General features: G+C 39.0%; 2 protein-coding genes and 1 non-coding gene across 3 annotated transcripts; all 3 read left to right on the top strand.

Annotated features, from left to right (window-relative positions):
* The first annotated feature begins 5,010 nt into the window (after positions 1–5,010).
* On the top strand, positions 5,011–5,117 carry LOC131232058 (small nucleolar RNA R71). Its single transcript, XR_009164663.1, has one exon. It is a non-coding gene; the product is annotated as a small nucleolar RNA R71 (small nucleolar RNA).
* A 4,597-nt stretch (positions 5,118–9,714) lies between these two features.
* On the top strand, positions 9,715–10,349 carry LOC131231003 (1-aminocyclopropane-1-carboxylate oxidase homolog). Its single transcript, XM_058227052.1, has one exon. It carries the CDS (start codon positions 9,815–9,817, stop codon positions 10,331–10,333), a length of 519 nt encoding a protein of 172 aa, XP_058083035.1. The 5' UTR covers positions 9,715–9,814; the 3' UTR covers positions 10,334–10,349.
* A 2,245-nt stretch (positions 10,350–12,594) lies between these two features.
* LOC131231001 (1-aminocyclopropane-1-carboxylate oxidase homolog 1-like) lies at positions 12,595–19,553 on the top strand. Its single transcript, XM_058227050.1, has 3 exons — positions 12,595–13,188; positions 15,651–15,972; positions 19,082–19,553. Exons 1-3 carry the CDS (start codon positions 12,653–12,655, stop codon positions 19,331–19,333), a joined length of 1,110 nt encoding a protein of 369 aa, XP_058083033.1. The 5' UTR covers positions 12,595–12,652; the 3' UTR covers positions 19,334–19,553.
* Positions 19,554–20,875: the final 1,322 nt, after the last annotated feature.

Raw genomic sequence — 20,875 nt, 5'->3', positions numbered from 1 at the left:
TTTTAGATGTGTAATTTGCATAGCGTACCAAAATTGATAAAGTGGCTCAATCCAAACTGATCAACTTCAACCCCCAGTGCTGAAATAAGCAGATATATTATATTTAATGTGTGTGTGTGTGACCAGATTCTAAGTAGATTATTGCTTATTCAACCACTTGCAAAATTTTATAACAATTAGTTGATAATCAAATTGTGGGGTTTTTCTTCTAAAGATGGGTAGCTTTAATGCCTTTCACAAGAAAAGACTTACGGAATACCAATACAATCAAACAATAGGAAAAACTCACAATCAATCACTATGAGTAGCTGCAAGAATGCATCTCTTGAAAGAATTGGATGATATTTGGATAGAAAACAAATCCAACTTATGAACATATATTTAGATTACAACTAAATATTATAGCTAAGAATATTATATCAATACTCTTATGATAAGCTGAGATAGAAGTCAATTGATAGACTTGATTGGTTTTTTTTTTTTTTTTTTGAGATTGTGTGTTTTTTTAGATATCTTGCTATATTTTTTATAAAGTTATGTTGTACCTTGTTCTTCCATTACTGTAGCGATTATAACAGTAAAAAAGTCTTTCTCTAGATCCTTTAATTTGTTAATTTTCTCTTTTGCGATTGTTCCTCTTCTATCACTAAGTTTTGCTCCTTTCAGTCTCCTTTTGTACATCAAACCGCTTAACCGCGTTTCTCTCTTTGCTTGTTAGACTTTTGAGTAACTCAACTATATCACTCCATCGATCATTGACTGACATGTAAAATTGAACTTACGCTTCCTATGATTTCGTAAAAATTGCTCCAAGTATCTTAAAGATCTTTTAACATCCATATTCTAATTTTCATACAATGCCATATGTCGCTCTTCTATTGACTTTGTCTAGAATGGTCAGAAATATGGTACAACATTGCCCCTACATCACTTTTTCTTTAGGAAAAAGGTGAAATCGACATTGTTCCATTGCCTAATGCAATAAATACAATTAGTCGTTGTTCCAGATGTTGCCTCCCTATTCATTATACTCGATCGAGGTCATACCGAAAGATATCAATTGCCTCACCCTTTTCAAATATCCATGTGACATGTTGCATAGAATCGTATCGTATAAGAAATCATGATTATCATTTCATTAATGTGCATGTATCATAGCCGATACATAAACAAGACCCTAAGTCGGTGCGCCTCTTCCTTTACCTTTGCTTCTTCTCTCTTGCATTGAAATCCCTCCTTTTAATTTTCTCTTCTCAATGGTTGTATTTTCTTCTTCATCTACTTTAACTTTCCGTCTAGAATCATTCATCAAAGATCTAGATATATTGTTATTGAGAGTAGTCAATGACCTCATGTTCAACACTCTGATCGAATCGGACAAGGCAGTGTTGACACTCGATCCAAATCACTCATATAGACAATTGCGTAAGATCGAACTAAGTTTCTCAAAGTGTCCCGATGAAGTCTTTCTAGTTCAATCTGATAACTTTTTGGATCCTTCTAATGTATTTAAATCTCCGAGGGCATGGATGAAATTGATGAACAGTTGGGCTAAGTAGTTCACACACATTAAAGCACAGCATGATGATACATGAAGGTGGGTAAGAATTTACGAATGCATCAATGTCTCCTTGCACAAATATCTGGCGAACACCTTACTTCTTGCAGCGGGGTTGACTCTTTGGAGTCGATCAACTAATACGTTCCATTTTAGATATAGCCCTATGGGTCTAACAATCATTAATGTATGTGTATTTACTCACCTTTTGCCATTTGGCGAGCTTGTCAATTCGAGTTTTCTTAAAACAATTAGCATCCCTTCACTCTTATGGATAAGACTAGCAAGGCAATTCTACTTTCATAAATTTACAACACAAGTCTCCTGATAAAGTGGATGAGCCAAAATACATAGTGTTCCTTCTATATGTGAGTGCCCTGCAGATCACTAAGAAATACATTCATCTGGTCAAAGTGCTTGCTAAATGATGTTTGAAGTGACCACAAAGGGATTTTACCACTAAGGCGGACCTAGCTAGCTTGTCCATATGTGGTTCTATGAGTACTTTAGAGTAAAATTCATTGAATTTATTCTAACAGATGTAGAATTTACCTCCTTCGGTCACCACAACATCCCATGCCCCAAAATTAATTATTCTTTTATTGAATATATGAGCATTTTCCTTTCTTTCACCATTAAGAAGTTAAACCATTCTTTCTGCCCTTTCAAAGATAAAGAGTTCGGTCTGACCTAGTTCACTAAAGATTAATTATGAGTTAATCGAGACCGAGATGACAAGCCTTAGTGAAGCGGATTGGAAAATGTAAGACCCTAACTTAAGTATACACGCCGTTCCTTTAGGTTTCGCGGTCCTACTGGTCGAATTCTGGCGACCCACGACCTAAGGATAGTGTTTGCAATCGTCCTTGAGATCGGTCGATCGGACTCGACCCGACCCGAGACCTATGCACTTGTGATCTCATCGTCGCCGCAGTTCCGATGCCGTGCCTTGTGCTTCCATCCGAGTTGTAAATCATAAGTTGTAAGCATGCATCATTTGAGCCTTTGATCATGTTTGTGGGACCCACCTAGTAGGGTGTACACATTTTCCTATGGGGCCCACCCTAGTGCACCTTCTCCCATAAAGGCTACCCCACCTAGAGCCTAGCAACTCATGATGAGTTTTCTTCCCCAAAGCCCTTCATTTGCTTCTCTAAATAAGAAAATCCATCATTACCTTTTTTCTTCCCAAAACCTTACATTGCAATCATAACACCTCTACAACCACTCCTCTCTCTCCCTTCTCTTTCATTTTCTCTTCTCTCCTTCCTTGTTAGCCTTGGACGTCCAACCCATCTCCCTCCATTTCCAGCCCATTTTCTTCCTTATTTCCCCTCCATCTCACCATTACAATCCCATCTTGGCCACATATTCATGACCGTGCATGGTGATGGTAGAAGCTTGGAGATCCAAGATGTGGGTGTGCTTCCATTGTAAAAATTCAGATTTCCTTCTTGATCTTCATTCTTCTTCCATTGATGGAGCTTGTGGGACCCATCAAGTGATGATGGTGGCCCCAAGACTCCATGGATATGGCTTATTGCCTATCTTACATTGCATGTATGTGCATGCAAGGGACCATTCTCCATGGATCCCTTTATACTTCTTTCTTCCTTAGATCAGGGATCTTTGGGTCATATAGACCCTTGATCCTTGGTGGAGATTGGATCTCCACCATAAGATCTCAATAGATAGCCTTGATCATGTAGGTTGTACATCTTATGGTAATGAAATGTCTATATATGTGTGTGATGAAGGGAAGGGCCTCATTGAGGCGGAGACCCTTCTCTTGTGGCTGTTTTCTTCTGATTTTCTTGTTAGAAATTTTTGATCATGAGTGTGTGGCCCACCTTGTAGACCTACAAGATCCAAACCATTCATAGAGGAAGGACATTTTTCACAGTCCATCCCTTGGCCGTGTAGCCCCTAAAATCACCAAAATGGGGTGCATGCAAGGATGATTTGGATGATGGGATGGTTTGGATGTTTGTGGGGCCCACTTGGGTGGACCACACCATAATTTTCTAGGGTTAAATCCCCATTTAAATAATATTTGCAATTTATTTTTATCAGGCATATGTTGCTGTCCAAATCTGTCTGGACAGATTTTTGGGCCAACTTGAGGCCAGAATTTGGGGCTTTTGGTGGGGAATTTTATACCAAATGAAATATGATTTTTGAAGATAAATATCCCACCTATATGCATGCCAAATTCAAGTCCCAATTGACCTCATTTGGGTCCCCAAAAGGGTTGGCCAATATGGGTACCTTGCTGAATTTTCTGCTGTAATTCCAGCAAGGTTGCAATTTGGAAACTCAAAATTTAAAAATAGTTCCTGATCAGGTGAGCCACTTTGGTGGACTCTACCTTATATTACATATATGTGTGAAGGTTTGAATTCAATTTTTCCAATTTTTGGACATCCAGGGCCCGCCCTATTGGGTGCTCAATCATGGTCTATCCAGAATTCTGCAATTAGCAGACTTCCTGCACAGATTATATTCCTTAATTTAATTAAAATACTTTTGATCATCCAAAAATTGTGAAATTTTGTAGAGATATGGCCCACCTATGGAAGGACCATCCTGTAAATTTTCAGGGGCTACGGGCCCCTGTACCATTCGTGGTGCGGCCTGGAGTGGCCCACCAGGCTGGGACGCGCAGGCTAGGGCGTCCAGCCTTGACTGGCCGTCTGGCCACCTTGTGGGCCCACCTTGATGTATTTTGTGTCCCACCATTCATCCAAGTGGGGTCCATGTGGGGCATGATCATTTTTTCCCTCAGTGACATCCATTTAGGGTGCCATTTGGATGAGTTTTGGGCCAATTATCCAAGCCCATAGGACTATCTTCCCTTGGACGTCCAGACACATTGGACCACTGCTGGACTTTCAATCTAGCAGCATGATCCACCTATTTTATGTGTTTAATTCATTCCCTTCATCAGGTGGGACCCAGAGAGACATATGTCGGCCACCAGGGGACTTATGCTTACCCCTATATGATTTTGTTGGGCCCCAACAGGCCCAGATTATGGGCAGGCTGAAATTTCAGTAAAAGGCCCAAACTGACCGCCCCTAATGGTTTATTTGGGGGCAGCCTGACCCACCAGGTTAAGGGTGAAATATGCACATAAGATTGCCCCTTTCTAAGGTGATTTTGGGCTTCATGTATGTATGCTTGGAGGCCCACTGCCATTGGGTTTTATTTTGAAATTGTACTCATAGTTTCGATTGGCCTTGGTAGGCCCAAATCATCTTGGATCTTCTAAGTTAGGCCCCTTCACCATTTGGGCCTGTATTTCACCACCTATTGTGATGGGTTGTGAGCCATAAGCGCAAGTAGTTAGGCCCTTGGTTGCCCACCAAAATGACCTTGCACACGTCTCAACGAATTGGCCCATAGAAGATGTCAGTCCTTCACAGAAGAAACTTGTTATACGCCACGTTTCAAAACCGTGTTGTGGGCATGAACTGACAAGATCCTTGAACCACTTCCAACATTAAAAGAATATTTTATCTTCCTTTTGGGCGAAGTTCGTGATCTACTTTCTAATGGTGTACGTTTTATGGTATGTGAAGAATTTTTTTATGAACTCCCTTATCATGTCATTCTATCTGCCATTAGATTGCGGACGTAGTAAATACAACTACGTCTTCGCCTTTTCTTTTAAGAAAAAAGGAAAGAGTTTCAGCCTGATCGTATCCTCGGATACATTGGAAAAGTATAAAGTCATTATTATCTCATCAAATTCTTTCATATGTAGATATGGATTTTTAGATTCAAGTCCATAGAACTTTGGAATGAGTTGGATCACTCGTGGCTTGATGTCTATATTTCCTATATTTTCTAGAAAAATCATATAGGAAGGTGTGTTCACCCACGCTAGTTGTAAATTGTCTCGTAAAGTACGAGGCGGGGGTGCGTGATGCACCTTATTCTCATCCTAGGTTTCCTCAACTGGAGGTTGAGGTTTATTTACAGGTTAATTTGCAGCCATCACTTCTATTAACTCTGAGGATCTCAAATGGTGTCTAATCCGGTGATGGATAGGTAACCCTTCGACTAATTCTCCTTCACTTAAGAGACGTAATGTGTTATCATGGACCCACTTGGGCATGGAACATGTTGAGGCTCAAATATTGTATATTATCCATCATTTATATCTTGGTTTTATGAACATGATAATGCTTAATGTTCTATTTTACTCATGTTTGTGTTGCAATGTGAATTTAAGAGCTTCAATTGAAAAGGGTACTAAAAGTATGGATTTGATGCTCAAGAATCACCAAGGCAAGGGATGGATCATAAGAGACCAAGATTGAAGAATTCACATGGTAAAGATCCAAAAAAATCAAGTGAGGAATGAAGAGAATCAAATATTTGAAGTAAAGAAAAAGAATCTTAAAATTGTCCTAAAAATAAACATATTCCTGAAATTGTCTTGAAGAAACATATTCTAAAACTCTAGGTCATTATGTGAAATTTTGTAGAGAAAAGTCTATTTTGAGAAACTATGTAAATTTGAGGCGGTTTCTAAAATTTTCCAACTAGGTGCGAAAGTTGGAGTTTCACAACAATAAATAGAATTCCCTAGGATGTTCCTAGGCATCTTCTAGGGTTTAAGAGAGTGGAGCAAAAGTGTGAAGAAGCCGTTGCCAAGAGTTTTTCCTCATTTTGTTTAGTTATTTTTATGTTTTTCTTAAAAGATTTTTGTTCAATCATATGTATGGTTGGCTAAACCTCTTATTTAGGGCTAAAAGGTGAAGCTTGTAGCATGATGAGATGTTTTCTATTGCTTTGATTTATGTCTAAGTTAAACTATTTTTTGTTCTAATTTGATATTTAAGAAATACTTTTAGTTTTTAATGGTTTATTGTGACTCAAATTACAATAGATCTGCGATAGCTTTGAGTAAGTTCTTTTCATGTATTGAGATTGTGAAATTAGACAATCCCATTGTTCACCATCGTCCCATGGGCATGGTTGGGTGATGGAATCCTGCCTAATCTTTCTAATTCTCTTATAATTAGTTATGGGATTGGTAAATCCTGTTGTGTGTCTTGTCTCCTGGGTATGGTTTTGTGATAGAATAACTTTCAGTTCTCATATCTCTCATCCATTGAGAATTAGGTCAAAAGAAGTTCAGATTTGGTTTTACTGAGATATCTTTTAATTGAATAAGATGTGACTCTGATTCCAGTTGTGTCCTTTAACCAAGTATAGATCTCCCCTGATCTCTACAAGTGGATCCTTGGAAACCGTAGTTACCACCTTTGAATTTGTTAGTTTTAATCATTTTAATCACAATTACTCTCTCAATTAATTCAAATTTAGATTTACATCTTCTTCTAGTTCTAGTTCTAGTTACTTTCAGAAGACACACAAGTCAGTCCGTGTAGATTCGACCTCGGTCTCATCGAGATTATTACTACATTGCGACCCTACACTTGGGGTTGTGAACAAAACACTCTCAGCTTTCAAGTTCAAAATCTAACATAAAATCTAAGAATTGAAAACTAAGGCAAATAAGAAGTATGATAGAGAGAGAGAGAGTTAAAACAAAATTACTAGATAAGAAATGCTAGGTTAGGATCCTACAAAACAAAGAACAAAGTTAGTTTTTAAAAATAAGTTCAGAAAAATTCCTAACCTAGAAACAAAATAAAAAGTTAATCATAATCTTAACCTAATTCTAAAACTGATTAAATTCAGAAAAATGCAAATCTAGTCCCTAGCAACGGCGCCAAAAACTTGTTCACAACCTCAACTGTAGGGTCGTGATTTAGTAATAACTCGGTAAGACCGAGGTCGAATCCACAAGGACTAAACTCGTGCGTATTCTGAAAGTAACTAGAAGTAGAATTAGAAGAAGATTTACAACTAAATCTGAAATTATTTGAAATAGTAATTGTAAATTTGTAATTGAAACGTATGAATTTAAAGGTGGGAACTAGGGTACCAAGGATCCACTTGTACCTATCAAGATGCTACCTTTCTTGATTCAAAGAACACAATTGGAATTGGAGTCCTATCCTATCTAATCGGAAGATAAACCAATTAAATCAAATATGAACTTTCATTAACCTAATTCTGAATGGAAGAGAATTGTGATGAGTGAAAGGGATTCCATCACCCTATCATGCCCAGGAGACTATAGTGAACAATAGGATTTACCAATCTCACAATCTCGTAATGGAAAGGAAGATACTCAAAGCTATCACAACATCTATTATAATTTGAGTCACAATAAACCATAGAAAACTGAAAATATTTCTTCAATTCAAACTAGAAATCAATGAAGTTCAATAAGAATAAGAATAAAAGCAAAATAAACATTCAAACACGCTACAAGCTTAATCTCTTAACTCTATCTAAGAGGTTTAGCCAACCATATATATAACTAAAACCAAATCTCTTAAACAAAGCATGAAAAATAAACTAGGGAAGATGAAAAACTCTTTGGCGGTGGCTCCACCCTTATGTATGCTCTTTGAGACCTTTCCAAACCTTAGAAGATGTTTTGGATCATCGTAGGGGGTCTTATTTATAGTTGTGGAACTCTAACTTTCAAATCTAGTTGGAAAAATCTAGAAACCCCCTCAAATTTATGCACTCTCCACAGTTTACAAAAATAAGCTTCACTCTCCGCAGTTTACAAAAATACACTTCACTTTGCATAGCTAAAATAAACTTAGAGTTTTAGAATATGTTTATTTTCAGGACAATTTCAGGAATATGTTTGTTTTCATGACAATTTCAGGATTCCTTCACTTCATTCCTCACTTGGTTTTCTAGGATCTTTGACATGCGAATTCTTCATTTTCAAATCTTCAAATCTTCATTTAGTAATCTTTTAAGTATCAATCTTCATTTTGACATCAATTTCATCTTAAGCTCTCGAAATCACCTCACACATGAAAATATGCATAATTAAATCGACTAAATATTATCATGTTTATAAAACCAAGGTATAAATAGAGGAAAATATGTAATATTTCATACTTAACATCCACATTGTCCATACCTATTGAAATCTCATTTTTGGGTATGATCTAAAAGATAAAGCAGCACCAAATCCTAGATAGACTATATTATAGGAAACAATATTGGTAATTGACCATTTAAAATTTCTTATGGGCCACAAAAGCTTTGGATCAAGATGATACCTGTGTCGTCTCATCATCTAGTTGTTTGTGACCTTATCAACAGGTTGGATGGTAAAAAAATGTTTCAGTAAAATATATAAAGATTTTAATGGCAAGGGATTCAATCACGATTATTTCATATGAATAAATATATAAAATTAACCTATTTCAAATATTTCAGACATTAGTTGACAAGTCGGTTATTTTAGATTCGCTACTAGTTCTCGGACTTACGATTCCAACTTTATATTCAGACTTCTATTGAAGATAACTTATGTGTGCCTACATCCACGGTACGTAAATAACTTCTATTGAAGACAACTTATATGTGCCTACAAGGTATGTGTACTTGGTACAATGTGCATCACACAAAACTCCAGGAACGGTCCCACCCTTTGGAAAATTTGAGCAACACATCACATCACTACATTGACTTCCATGTAAAGCAGGGTACCATTTAACATGCAGATTATTCCTAGGGAGGTGCATGGGCCGGCTGATGGACTGGCCAAGTAAGGAAGCTTGAGGCAAATTTGCATACTATTACGGGACCTTTCAAATGTCCCTCGCCTAGTTAAAGGTCGGATGTTTCTTGACAAAGTTGAGTTGGGCTACACCCTGATCCATAGCTCAAGTGGTAGATTGAGTGAAAGATACCTCGTTTCAACAATGAGGTCTTGGTATCAATCCCTAGTGGTGGTGGCTAACAATGAAGTGTGATCTGGCAGTGGGGTGTACTAAAAAGCTAACAAAAAAAGAAAAAAAAAAGGAATTTGAGTTAGGCTCGACCAAGGAAACACATTGAAACTCTCTAGACAGAGCTTATCCTTTTGTCTTACGCCCTGTCCGAATGGTCCCTTTTGTATCTACTTAGTCCTCAATGAAGTGAAAATGCAAGCATTCCATTTAGGGAGAAAAAAAAAGTACCATTTAACTTCTTTACCGTTGTCATTTGTCATCTTTTAATGTAGGTGTAGCATCTCTACGTAGTCCTGTTGACTACCATATTATACTCAATTCATATCAATACGTTATCGGGAAAGCAGAGGTCCCTAAATTTTTGCTGATTAAACCCTATTGCATCATCTATCCTTCCCAAGAGAAGCAGATGGCCGTCGCCAGTGCCGGAGATCTCTCCGCGGCAATTGGGTCAGATCACGACAGATTGCAAGATCTGAAAGCCTTTGATGACACCAAAACTGGTGTCAAAGGACGAGTGGACGCTGGCATCGTCAAGATCCCCAACATTTTCATCCGGCCGCCGGAGGACATGATCAAGACGTCGGCCGCTGATATGACCGATATCCAGATTCCAATCATAGATATGGAAGGCATGGAAAGCGATCGACGGTTGGAGATTGTTGATAAGATCCGAAGTGCGTCGGAAACTCGGGGTTTCTTTCAAGTGGTGAATCGTGGGGTCCTAGTAAGTTTACTGGATGAGATGATTAAAGGTGTTTGTAGGTTTTTCAAGCAACCAGATGAGGCGAAGATGGAATATTACACACGTGATTCGAAGAGAAAGGTCTTGTATTCTAGCAATTTCGATCTGTACCAATCAACGGCTGCGAATTGGAGGGACATCTTGTTTTGTGTGATGGCCCCTGATCCATTCGACCCACCCTGATGAATTGCCTATCGCTTGCAGGTATGGTGAGTGCGGGGATGTAGGTAAGTGTAAAAATAATAATAATAATAATAATAAAACATGCAGTAGTATGTCCATCTTTTCAGTCCTACCACAGTTTAAAGGCCCAAAAATTAAATATGCATTAAAACATGATTTTTTTAATTTTTTTTAATTTTTTTGGGTTAGCTTGTTGGTACACACCCATGTCAATACACACACTCCATGTTAGCCACCCCCACCAGGGATCGATACCAAGACCTCAAGTGTTGAAACGCGCGAGGTATCTCCGCTCAGTCTGCCAGTTGAGCTATGGATCTGGGTGTATTAAATCACGATGATTGCATGTACAAAATATCCAGCTGATTTAATCATCCATAAAATGGGTTATACATGAATTTGAATGTCTATGAGGGTTGTATATTATTTCTTCTTGATTTGTCCCACCTTGTGATTGGATTTGTTAACCAAGGTGGGGTATATCTGTTGGACAGGTTAGCTGTTAGATACACGGTCGTGGTTCCACAATTATGGTTCTTCGTTCTTTGAAGAACAAAATAAATGAGAGCATCTCTGTAATTAATTTCATCCTTAAAAAACACTAATGAAGAGTATCTGCTCCTCGAGAAAATTATGTAATATTAGGGAATTATATAAACACTGGGAAACTATATATGCTGTAAAAATTCGTAATTATTATATAAATATTAAGAGTGAATGTTTACTACAAAATTCCTAGAAAATTTTAGTTTAAGAAGATAAAGCCTCCGTAAATGGAATTGTTGGATCAGTGCTCTCTGAGCGAGAGAATTACTGATTTTTTTTTTAATTATATATATATATATATATAGAGAGAGAGAGAGAGAGAGAGAGAGAGAGCCATGCTCCCCGTAGCACCTATGCACATGTGCACCTTTGCACACGAGTCATGGGTGTCTAATATGAACAATCCATGTAATGCGGGATCCCATGAAACTGTAAGGGACAAATTTTCACCATGATCTAAAATTCTAGTCGGCCATAGCAAAGAGAAATGAAAATAAAGAGAGGAAACCGTTTTCACTTCTCATGGCCCACCAAAGTTTTGGATCAAAGTAAAAATTGGACCCAGGGAGTTTAATGAGGTGCTGCTTCACGTGGACTATTTAGATTTTGTACTCACATCACGTATGATAGTTATCAAAAAAGTTTGTCCGAGTTCCTTGCAAACTGGTGTCCGTGCAATTGAGCATTCGGCTATATATATATATATATATATATATATATATATATATATATATATATATATATATATATATATATATATGAAATGGTTCTATGTGGTTAAGCTGTGTGGGCTTCAGCGTGATGCGTGTCAAATATCAACACTGTGCACTTGATGGGTCCACTTTAAATCATGGGATATCCCAAAAATCAGTCGTATAACTATACCATTTAAAATCATGTGAAGACATGCTTAAAACATATAAAAGCACTTAGTGGAGGACACCTGATATTTGGATGCATCTGAAACTTGGCCTGACCCCTCATCCACGTGACAATATTTGATACATTTTATTTGTTGAGAAATCTTTTCAAATCTCCAAACACACCACACAGATTCTGTATAAATCACACATAAACTGCTATGACTATAACAGGGACGAACACTTTTATCTTATAAAACAATTTCGGACTTGCGCCTGGCCAGGCTGGACTACTGTGACAAGTCACAGGCCTATGCCAGCTTTGGGTTTAACTTGAACGGTAGACAAAGCTTGGACTGACCCTAACTCAGTCCGTTGACACCCCTAGCGTGAATTGGATGTGTGTCACATAAGTTTTCGATCAAGTTGATATTTAGGTTTTCCTTTTCCAAATCTGTGTGACATTATTAACATGTTAAATGACAAATAAACATTAATGAGGCCCGAAGGTTTCAACCGTCGATGCCATTGTCCTGAGATTCTCAATGCGAAGCGGATGGACGTCATGGATAAGACACTTACATCCACGGTAGGCCCCACTGAATTTCCTTGGTCCGCTACGCAATCAACTTCTATTCGAGATGACTTTTGTGTGGCTACGAGGTATGTGCACGTGGTACAATGTACATTACACAAGACTCCAACAAGGGTCCCACCCTTTGGAAATTTTGAGCCACACATCACATCACTGCATGGACTATTTCGCCATTGTCATTTGTAATCTTTAAGTGCACGAGTAGCATCTTTTGGTAGTCCTGTTGACTACCATATTATACTCAATCATATCAACAAGTGATCGGGAAAGCAGATATCCTAGATTTTTTGCATCATCTATCATTCCGAAGAGAAGCAGATGGCCATCGCCAGCTCTGGAGATCTCTCCGCGGCAATTGGGTCAGATCACGACCGACTAAAAGATCTGAAAGCCTTTGATGACACCAAAACTGGCGTCAAAGGACTAGTGGACGCTGGCATCGTCAAGATCCCCAACATTTTCATCCGGCCGCCGGAGGACATGATCATGACGTCAGCTTCTGATCTGATCGATATCCGTATTCCAATCATAGATATGGAAGGCGTGGAAAGCGATCGACGGTTGGAGATTGTTGATGAGATCCGAAATGCGTCCGAATCTTGGGGCTTCTTTCAAGTAGTGAATCATGGGGTCCCTGTAAGTTTACTGGATGAGATGATTAAAGGTGTTTGTAGGTTTTTCGAGCAACCAGATGAGGTGAAGATGGAATACTACACGCGTGATTTGAAGAGAAAGGTGCAGTATTCTAGCAATTTCGATCTGTACCAATCAACGGCTGCGAATTGGAGGGACACGTTCTTTTGTGTGATGGCCCCTGATCCGTTGGAATCTCATGAATTGCCCGCCGCTTGCAGGTACGGTTGGAGTATCTCGATGTATTCTGTCCGTACCATAGTTCAAAACCCGAAAACTGGATCCGACTCAATGTCTAGTTGGGCTGGAAACGGGTCACCGGAGTGGCCAATGGCTAGTGGTCGGTGATCTGTGGGCCCTAACATAATGTTTTTGTTTCATCCATTCCGTCCACCCATTTTTCCAGATAATTTTATGTTATTAATCTCAAAATGAATTAGATCAAAATCTCAAGTGGACCACACAGTGTTGATTGACCGCCACCATTAAAAACTTCTTAGAGGCAACAAATATTTTGGATGAAGTTGATATTTATTGCTTCCCATCATCCGGGTCTGTATTACATAATCAACAGGTTGGATGTCAAATAAAAACTACAATCGGCCCTAGGAGGTTTTAAATGGTGGAAATTCAATCGCTATTGTTTTCTAGTGGTGTGGTCCACATGAGATTTATATCTGCCTGATTTTTGGAATAAACCCATAAAATAATATTTAAAAATGAATGGACAGTCTGGATAAAACACATACATCAAAGTAGGGCCTACAGAGGACCGACCACTAGGCACCTGGCTAGTGGCAGCGTCACTGGCCAAACCGCGTCCAGTTGGGGTGGGCTGACTGACTCAAAACTCGACCCGACCGAGTAGATATTTAATTATTAGTGGGGTGGAATGGGCCGGGCCTGTTGTTGTCTTGGGCCTGCATATTCAACAGTTTGGGTTGGGCCTGATGGGTGTCCCTATTCACTATTTCAATTTTGCCTGGCCCGATCCCGGTCAATTTATACAGCTAACATGGACTTTATAACATCCAACCCATCCAATATATGCACCCTACCATGTTGAAGGTATGGATAAAAAATCTGGCTGATTTAATCATCCATCAGATGGGTTACACATGAGTGTTGTATATTATTTCTTTATGATTTGGCCTACTTTGTGATTGGATCCACTAGGTTTGTGGTTGGTCTGTTAACCATGGTGGGGTGCATCTGTTGGACGGATTAGATGTTAGATACATGGTCTATTAAGAATAAAATAAACCACAAATTTGCAAAATAATCCCTCGACAAATGGAATTGCCGGATAGCTGCTTTTGAGGGTTTGAATTAGGGAGTTTTCTATTACTTTTCCTTTTGGTTTGTGTCTGTCTAATGTATGCACCTAACATGATAGTCACCCAAATAAAAAATTAGCCCTTTCAAATCATTGAATGGGTTAAAATTGAATTTGGTTGGTGTAAATTATTATTTACACAGTTGCCACTCAATGATTGAATCCATTATATTTTATGTTCTTCTGATTATTATGGTTGGTGCATCTATTGGATACCTTGGATATCATACGCATAGTATTCAATTTCTAAAGAAAAATAAAGGAGGCATTTTGGTAATTTCATACCTTCAAAAGAGGTGAACCACTTGGTTTGAAAAGTGTAATCCAGGCCGTTCATCTATTGGCCCCACCATGGATGATAAGCCCTATAGATATAGTCCTGTCCTTTGATCAGAGGTGTATGAATAGACGGCTGAAAAAAGAGTGCAGAAATGTAAACAAATGAACAAAGTTTAAAATCAGGCGTTGCACCCATCACATAGGACACAACTATGGAGAAATGGGTGCCTGAAAGGTCTTACAGAATATCAACGTATATACCTCACTAATCTAATGTTCAGACCAACTGGATCCTCTAGACCAGAAATACATTGTGTGGCCTGCCTAATGAATGGCCCAAATCTCAAATCTCAAATACATGTGCCATGATGTAAAATCTGCCTCCTTTTACATTGGGCAATGTAGAGATATGCAAGCAGCACTACGCAAAAAATCCATACAAGTGTTTGGGTTTTGAAACCATGACTCAGAGCTATACCATTGGATACCATTTCCTACCAATCTTGTCGTAGGGGGTAAGTGCAACACAAAGCCGGGGTCCAGTTTGTTCATTATTTGTGTCAGCTCATCTTAAGATGTGAGCCCAAAGGTAAGGCAGATACAGAATTCAAGTGGGCCACACCACAAGAAACAATGGAGATGTTGCTGCATGACCTCTTTGGAATGCATCGGGATATTTCGATGTGTGGCTCACTTGAGTTTTGAATCTGTCTTACTTTTGGGCTCGTGCTCTAAAATGAGCTGGTGCAACAGATGAATGGAATGGATATCATATTAGGCCCATCAGATGAATGGAATGGATATCATATTAGGCCCATCAGAGCATGTTATTGCAAGGGCTCCTTACAACCACTACCATTCATGAGAGAGAGAGAAAGGTATTCAATAATGGCAATATTTTTTATTTTTTATTTTTGAAAAACCATATATTAATCCTTAACGGACGAATTAGGTTTTTTTTTTTTTTTTGATTTATTATTATTATTTCACGTCTATTACGGTGGTTACACTGTTATGTAATGATTTTTGTATGCCATGTATAACGCAGTGAGTGACTCCAACTGGCAGGGAAATAAAAATGGAGTATTCAAAGCATGTCACAAGGTTAGGGACCACCCTATTTGAGCTACTCTCAGAAGCACTTGGTCTCGACCCTAACTATCTAAAAGACATGGATTGTGCCAAAGGCCATACTCTTCTATCTCACTACTACCCCCCATGCCCGGAGCCTGACCTCACCCTCGGAACCACCCATCATTCGGACCCTGACTTCCTTACTATCCTACTCCAAGACCATATTGGTGGCCTCCAAGTTCTTCATCACAATCAATGGGTCAATGTTAGCCCAGTGCATGGAGCTCTTGTAGTCAACATTGGAGATCTTCTACAGGTACGTTTGCATGATCCATGCACCCAATCACATACACATCCACATGGTCATTGAGTTCATTTTGTCTAAGCAGCTTGGTTTGCTTGCATCCTGATTCAGGATCGCCAGCATGTGTCGGTTCATCTCGAACCATTGTCCAAAGTTCGGAAACTACCATCTTCTCATTGCTATCATAAATAAGCTATGACGTAAAAACGCTTTGGATGATCTATATTCCATTGGGGCCATTTAAAATTTTCCTTTCAATGTAGAACTAGGGGTATGGCATGTGGAATGCAAGTGGAAAAGGCATGGAACCATTAAGATAAATTAATAAGGAGAGAAAATAAAAAATTAAAAAAGAGAGAGGGAGAGAGAGACGAAGGTAAGGGTTCACATCCATGCAGGCAATGGTTTCAATAATGGATGACCCATCTTCACTTTTCTTAGTGTTGAGGCCCTCTTGAGTGTTTTTTTTTTTTTTTTTTCATTATTATTATTATTATTATTTGAATGCAGAAACTAGATTATGAAGAGATTTACACCCAGAAACTAGATCATAGATTAGCCCTCTTGAGTTTGAGATCTGCTATGATTTTAGGCTAACCTTGTAAGATGAGCCCTCGTAACAAATGTATATAGTGGATGTCACAAACTCATCATGGTGGTCAGATGGAGCCTTTGTTGCATATGCTCTCCCGTATATGTCTTTAACTCGATCGGGCTACATGGAAAGAAGAGAGATGTGGGGGCTATTTGCATTAACTAATAAAAGCAAACAAAAGCCGAAAAATGCCCTGTGGTCTGTGGAAGTACTGTATCCTCTTCCTGATTAAAATCTCCTCAGGATGACTAATTGCAGGGCCAAAATTATTCAATAGCTACTAGCATTATATACATAATTTAGATGATGGTCAGGATCATCCAGTCAGTACGTAACTTTCTTATGATGGCCTAATATAACAGGACACGGATTGCGTGCTACCCTGCCCGTCCTGAGCTCAAAACTGACAGGAGCTTTGAGTGGCCACCATTATGTATAGGTTTTATCCACGCCATCCATCTATTTCATCATATCATTTTAGGGTCGAAGACTAAAATCAAGGCAGATCTAATGCTCAAATGAACCACTCCACAAAAAGCAGTGGTGATAATAACATATACTGTTGAAACTTTCCTGGGATGCCATCCAACTTATTCGTAAAGTCATATAGACCCCGAAAACACAAATATCAGCTAGTTCCAAAACTTCTGTCCCCCAAGAAGTTTTTAACAGTAATATTTTAATCCCTATTGTGTGGTCCATTTGTGGCTTGGATCAATCGCAGCGTTGGCCGATTATCTTAAAATGATATAGAAAAATAGATGAATGATGTGGATAAACCCCATTCATCACGGTGGTCTCTTCAACCATACGCATGGGATGTAAAATAATAAGAGAACGATGTTTACCAACCGCTGAAGCTGACCAGGTCTCTTCGACCCTAAGCATGGCACCGTTGCACGTAGAGCTGGGCACGGGATGAGTTGACTCAGCAAACTCAACTTGTCCAACTCGGTCAGACCCAACTCAACCCAAATCAAGTGGGTGAGTTGATCAGAATTGAGTAGACTTCATCCAATCCAAACTCAAACTGAGTTGACTCTGTGTCACCCATTAACTTGACTCGACTTCATCCAATCCAAACTCAAACTGAGTTGAGTCCATGTCACCCGTTAACTTGACTCAACTCGACTCGACCCAAAATCCAACTCGGTACTAACTCAACTCATTCCGAAACCCAACTTTACTCGGGTTTAGATAGTATTAAAATAATAATAATAATAATAATAATAATAATAAAATAATAAAGACCTAAATCTAGTCTAACCTACCCCACTCGGTGCTGACTCGACCCAACTCGGTCCCTATGACTGGGTCAAACTCAGTCCGGGTTAGTCCAGGCCAGACCCGGACTCGGATCGGGTTCGAGTCAGGTTGAGTTTGGGTCAGGTTTGTTTCAAAACTGAATTGAGTCAGGTCAACACTAACTCGGTCCCACTGGAGTCGATGCCCGGCTTTAGTTGCACGGCCATCCGAACTGTACAAATTGTTGGCCCTGCTGTTGATGGAACGTAACAAAAACATTACATGAATAAGATAATGTTAACAATCTGGTTTTCTCGTCAAATTTGAACTATTCACTATGTTACTTTTAACCTTCTGTTTGATTAACACTAAATGGGTGGTTAGGATTGCTTTACTAGTATGTTCTTAGAGAGACATTCTCCATCCATGATGGGACTCACAACTCAGATGATTTGAATTGAAGTACCTCCGTTGCCATATGCTAGGAGCATTAGCCACCACAATTTTCAAAACCGAGAAATGGTGATGAGGAGCGCAGCAATGACGCGGAACCCGGACATAGGATGTCCCTGCCTGTAGGTGGCTACGTGGGGCCCACTTGGATATCCATGAAAAATCCACCCTCAGTTTCTCCGGTTCATGTTAAGACTGTGGCAGAACCAAAACTTAAGTGGACCACACAACAGGAAACAGTAGGATTAATTAAAATCCCCACCATTGAAACCGTGCTGGGTCCACAGTGATGATTATATGCCATCCAAACCATTCATAAGATCATTCTAATTGGAATGAATTAGAAATCTATTTTATTTTTGAGATCATGTCCTTACATGAGGTGGAGAAACAGATAGATGGGGTTGATTTCTGGTCACGGACATGTCAGGTAGGCTCCACGTAGCTTCGGCCGCAGGAGCTCCCTCTATCTTCAAGGAGCCAACAGAAGGTCTATATCTACTTGGTCCTCTCATAAACCGCGTATGTTTGAAAAAACCAACATATCACTCTATCTTCTCCCTCACGTTTTATTGAAGTCACTCCAGTGAATATTTTGATCGTTAACAATTTCTTATTTTCTATTGTCACTTTGACTGCACTCCATCCGATATATAGGAGTATCTAATAGCTCTGTGTTTTACAACATATGTCATCCATGCTGCGGCCCAGTAGATGGATGGACCCGATTGATCTATCAGCCACCAGATTTGCTTAGAAGAGATGGATATACCATGCTTTCCATTTCCTTATATATGTTTCATTGGTTCCTTTGTTGTGTTGATGCAGCTTATTTCCAACGACAAGCTCAAGAGCGTGGAGCATAGAGTGCTGGCCAACCGTGTGGGCCCAAGGATATCCGTGGCATGCTTCTTCACCACACATTTTCATCCATCCACCAGAGTATATGGCCCAATCAAAGAGTTGGTGTCTGATGGGAATCACGCAAAATATAAGGAAACCACGGTCATAGACTTCATTACTTACTACAATTCAAAAGGTCTTGATGGGAAATCTGCCCTAGACCATTTCAAGCTGTGAAAGATATCTACATGCATGGCTTAAGAGTTCCATGGTAGTTTTTCACCATAGACTTGTCCTCTCACGTGTGTCACTGATGTACAACTATGAAGAAAACTCAAACATGTGGGTTCCACTGTATGTGGGGAGAATATCTCTAACATCAGGTGATCAAGCAATCCGAACCATTCAATTAATGGCAATCAAATCATGGTTCTAACGGACAAGTTGGGTTGACTCATCCCGGCCTGAATCAGTCATCTTCCGACTTTTCTCAGGATCAAATTAGTCAGTCGCAATCATGGATAGTTAAAAGTAAAATAATGAGTGGTCCAAATTTAAAGGGAAAAAAAATAAAAATTAAATGGTTAATATTATCTTCTCAGTGCAATTTTGTGGTTATGCTTAATCCAAATTTAAATGGAAACAAAAAATAAAAAATAAAAAATAAAAAATCAGATTGCCTGTTGTTATGCTTCATCTGCGACGCAAATTGCCTGTCGTAATGCTTCATCTGCAACGTTGATTGCCTGGGAGGTTCTTGTCACTAGGAACCTACGAGGGTCCTCTGTCATGTTTTTGAGAAATTCACCCCATCCATCCATTTTGCTAGCTCATTTTAGTATAGGAGACAAAAAATGCAGTGAATCCAAAACTCGAGTGAGCCACACGAGAGAAAATAATGGGAATTAAATGACCATAGTTGAAACATTCTATAACCACATGAGTTTCTTTTTATCAAGCTATATGTTTTGTGTTTTCAGTTCATCCCGGTGTAAATGATCTTATAAATGGTTTGGATGGCATATAAACATCAAGTGGACCCAGGAAGGATTCAATGGTAGACATTTCTTTCCCCACTTTTTCGTTTACTGTGAGTTCTGGATTTTTGGATTTGCTTCATTTTTAGTGTCATGTATTTGTCCTTAAGTGAGCTGGAAAAACCGATGGATGGAACAGATTTATCAAAAACATCATGGAAGGCCCATCTAACTTCCAGTGCTTCCTGCAAAAGCTTTTGCAGGCAATCCGCGTCCGATTTGGCCTGTCTGGATTGACGTACGACAATGCCATGTGTATGGTTGAAAATCACCACCATTTTCTGAATGGTGCAAATTGACATAGACTCTAATCCTACATTGGGATGTCAAAGCAAACTTGTGTATTTGATAGTATCGTGTAGCAGGACCTTGGTAAGCCACCATATGTCCCTGAGTAGCACACGTGCATGAGATGTCCAAGTAATCAATTCAGTGCCATCATTTTTTTAAAATTATTATCTAGCACAAAAATCAGGCAGCTAGCTCATCCGACCTGCCATAATTTAAATAATAATAATAATAAAAAGTGAGCTAATTTTTCTAAGCCATCCATCTAATTCAAATATTGTGGGTCATATGACGAGTGAACAAGGGTGATTTCTAGGAAAGAGAAGCAACATGGTTGGACCAACATGATGGAGTTGTGTGACATTAAGTTTCCCCATGCCTAACACGTGCAAAAGATCATGAACTTCTAGAGACTCGGTGTTTACCGAGGCTCCCATTTACTTGCATGTGGGGC

Source organism: Magnolia sinica, chromosome 17 (genome assembly GCF_029962835.1).
Source record: "Magnolia sinica isolate HGM2019 chromosome 17, MsV1, whole genome shotgun sequence".
Classification (NCBI taxonomy): Eukaryota; Viridiplantae; Streptophyta; class Magnoliopsida; order Magnoliales; family Magnoliaceae; genus Magnolia; species Magnolia sinica.
This window is presented reverse-complemented; position numbering and strand designations above follow the sequence as displayed.